General features: G+C 41.4%; 1 protein-coding gene across 1 annotated transcript; it reads left to right on the plus strand.

The window, feature by feature from the left end:
- Window positions 1-783: 783 nt before the first annotated feature.
- Window positions 784-2303, plus strand: mchr1a (melanin-concentrating hormone receptor 1a). Its single transcript, XM_047044249.1, has 2 exons — window positions 784-844; window positions 1285-2303. Exons 1-2 carry the CDS (start codon window positions 784-786, stop codon window positions 2301-2303), a joined length of 1080 nt encoding a protein of 359 aa, XP_046900205.1.
- The last annotated feature ends 1687 nt before the right edge of the window (window positions 2304-3990 follow it).

A 3990-nucleotide genomic window follows, 5' to 3' on the forward strand; every position in this document is an offset into this window, starting at 1 on the left:
TCTCTCTCTCTCTCTCTCTCTCTCTATCTCTCCTCCCTCCCTCTTTCTCTCTCTCTCTATCTCTCTCTCTCTCTCTCTCACATGCACACACTTTTTATGCATCATTTCAAGTGTACACTGGGAATAATATAATGAAAGGCAACACGTTTTAGGTCAGTGATGGACAAGCTAATACAGCCATCTAGTGGTTAAATCAGTGAACTGTAATATAAAAATCGGGTTGGTGTTCTTAATCATGGTTTACGAAATACAGAAACAGTTGTGGTAATAGCCTACAGGTCGGTGCATATTTCCTTCAAGTTCTCTAGACTTATTTTCCAAAGTAGGTTATTTCAAGCACATATAAAAGCTCAACGAGGCAAATGTACAAGTCTGTGACGAATTTATACTGATACATTATTTCAGATTGCACACACAGGAGATGAGAGACAGCGCAGTCGCAAATACTTCACTATTAATCGTTCCGCAGCTGGAGTAACTCAGACCATTGCCAACACCAAATACTGTAGTAGCCAGGGACGCGAGGATGCTTTTCATCCGTCAAGACTACAAAGGGAGTGATGTGTACTCATTAATAGGTCTTTAAGTGAGCTCATGAATAAGCTTTATCGTAAATTGTATTTAAAACTTTATTAAGTAAGGTCGGTTTATTTGGGATGGTGGGTGGAAAAAATATTACAGTTATATTTACGAGCTCGGATGTTCTTGGGGCAATATCTGTTTGGTCAACAAACCATTTGGAATATTTTTCCTTATTTCAACAAATTGAGATAAATTGAGACAATGGATTTTCTTAGCAAGTCTAACAACACATCTCTGATTGAAATTAACTCTACTTCAACAGGTAAGTTTCAGAAGTTATAATTACGAACAAAAAGTAAATGGTAAATTGCTTTCTCACTTTTTACTTGCCGTTTTACTAAATATGATGAAAGAAGAATATTGATTAATTTGTCCAGAATCACATTGTAACGTTTATGATAAGGTTACATAAATACAAACACAAAACACCTAACACAAAAAAATACATAAATCAGTAGATAGATAGATAAATAGATAACAGCTCCTTTTTTCTACAATTTAGTTCTGTAAGTCATGGATTAAGTCGATTATAAAAGTATCATCAAATATGCTACGAGAAACAAGATAGGAAAACAATCTCACTTAAGTCTACTTTACAAAAAGTGTTTTGTTATGGTTAGTTTATGGAGCTGCTGTGAAAAAAACACGCTACTACAGATAAAACAGGAGTGGATTGTGGAAATAATTGTGTGTGTGTTTTAGGCAAGGAAGAGGTCCCGTACAACCACGCTATCCTCCCCATCATCTTTGGCATCATCTGCCTCCTGGGCATCCTTGGCAACTGCATCGTCATCTACACCATTGTCAAGAAGACCAAGTGCCGTGCCAAGCAGACGGTACCTGATATCTTCATCTTCAACCTATCGATTGTTGACCTCCTCTTCCTCCTCGGCATGCCCTTTCTCATCCACCAGTTGCTGGGCAACGGCTCTTGGTGCTTTGGCGCCACCATGTGCACCGTCGTCACGGCGCTCGACTCCAACAGTCAGATCGTGAGCACCTACATCCTCACCGCCATGACCTTGGACCGCTACCTCGCCACCGTCCACCCCATCCGCTTCAACTACGTCCGCAGGCCGTGCGTCGCCACCGCCGTCATCGTCCTCGTGTGGGGGCTGTCCCTGCTCACCAATGTCCCTGTGTGGATGTACGCCGGCCTCATGCCCCTACAGGACGGCTTGGTGGGCTGTGCCCTCCTGCTCCCCAACCCAGCTATCGACATCTACTGGTTCACCCTCTACCAGTTTGTCCTGGCCTTTGCCTTGCCCCTGTGCATCATCTGTGTGGTGTTCTTCAAGATCCGCCAGCACATGTCCACCAGCGTGGCCCCGCTGCCCCCACGCAGCCTGAGGGTGCGGACCCAGAAAGTGACCCGCATGGCAGTGGCTATCTGCCTGGCTTTCTTCCTCTGCTGGGCCCCCTATTACACCATTCAGCTGGTCCACCTGGGGGTGCAGAGCCCCAGCCGGGCCTTCATCTACGCCTACAACATCGCTATTAGCCTGGGCTATGCCAACAGCTGCATTAACCCCTTCCTCTACATCATCCTGAGTGAAACATTCAAGAGGCAGTTCATCATGGCCATCCGGCCAATAAACAGGAAGTTCCGTGTCAACCCCAGCACCACTGATGGCAGCGTTAGCTTGAGGCTAGCTCCAGAGGGACCTCAGCAGGAACAGGGCTTGGGAGATCTGGTGCCGGTCCATGTGGCCACCCACTAATGCCGACTGGGTGCTCTTAATTTTTTTTTTTACATTTTCTATTTAGATTCAATTAAATGTATTAGACTGACTAAGTGCCAAGTGTTCTTGGCTATGTTGTTTAAAATTGTCTATGCCATGTTGGTTACTGTTTTTTATTAGTCCTTAATAGTGCTTTGAGGTCGTATTTTTGTAGTGTTTTGCAGGCTGTATTAAGCTTTTGTGTAAGTCATTGTTGCAATTACATCATTCTAATTGTTTGCAAATGAATTGTAAAATTGTGAGCATTCTTTTAAATTGTAACACTAGAACACAGGTGCAGAAAAATAATATTATAAATATAAATTGTTTTATAAACTGATGTTTACCTGTTCTTATCTCAAGCCAGAAATCTAACTTGCTTACATTTTTGGATCATGTAGTTTGTTGTCAAATGTTACTTCTACAATTTCTGGACAAAGAATTTAGAAAAAAAATACATAGGCCTCCAGTACTGTTGACCATTAGTCCTCTTTACATCAATACCCCTTCCTAGAGACCTGGATATAGTCCTATACCTCACACCAAGCATTTCATTTCTCCATGGCAACCAGCTGTCTCATGGCAACTAAAATTCACATTCACCACAAACAGATTTTAAATTAGATGGTCGATAGATATTCTATCATCCCTCCCATTTGTCAGTTTACAATGACAAAACTGAGCTTTATTTGGTCCCAGGGTACAATGAGTGGAATGACACCTTGGTTGATTGTCCTATTCATGGTACATCCCTCAATCACAGCGATTCTGTAGATGCTACACAAAAACTGTCTTCACTTTCAGCACATGGTTTGACTCCCTCATATCCTCGAGAGGGCAAAAAGGGCAGTATTATAAAAGTTTGGTGCAAAAAGAAGCTACTATGAACATAAAATATTGACTGGAGATGAAGAAACACTTTAGTAGAACCTTGTCTTCCATCTCTGGGATGCGTGTGCTAGATTTTTACACTGCTTTTGAATGAATACTGAATAAAGTGATAATGCATTTAAGTACCGCCATCAAAAATAAAATGTCAATCAGAACGTATTGCGAAGTATAGCTCTCATCCAAAAGCGATGGTTGAAGTGCTTTCTGGGGAATTACAATAACATAATTAGTTGGTTCAGCACCACCGTCAAAACCCAGCCACTGACAGACGGGGACTCACACCAGAGGCTGACCAATAAGAACAAGCTTTCTAAAGCCTTGAGGCGTATGGGAGATTTATTGAGTGAGATAGTTGTGTCAGAGTTAAAACTCAAAAGTGTATGCTATGTGTTAGTAACTCCAGTATTAGGCTATTCTCATTACCTACACATGCTTTGCTGAGAGATGTACTTTTTAACACTCTGGAGTGTTGAAAAACCACTTTTGTGTTTCCTACAATTTAACAAATGGGCTTGGTTCTAGGATCACACTTGAATCTCTTGAAAATCTTCCCATTTACATACACTTGACCCAAAAGCTATCAGGAAGGATAAAACACAATAAAACCAAGAGGCTTGTAAAATCCAACCTTCTACAGTTCAAAATATTAGCATATTCAAAATGCATTACGATAAGCAGAATCTTGTCTTGTTTTTCATTCCCCCCCAGATTCCTTGGGTGAATGAATGAAAATGTCAAGATCATTTTGAAATATCGTGAAAATCATATTTTGAGTCACTGGGAAAAAAGGTGTGGG

Source organism: Hypomesus transpacificus, chromosome 21, assembly GCF_021917145.1.
Source record: "Hypomesus transpacificus isolate Combined female chromosome 21, fHypTra1, whole genome shotgun sequence".
In the NCBI taxonomy this organism is placed as follows: Eukaryota; Metazoa; Chordata; class Actinopteri; order Osmeriformes; family Osmeridae; genus Hypomesus; species Hypomesus transpacificus.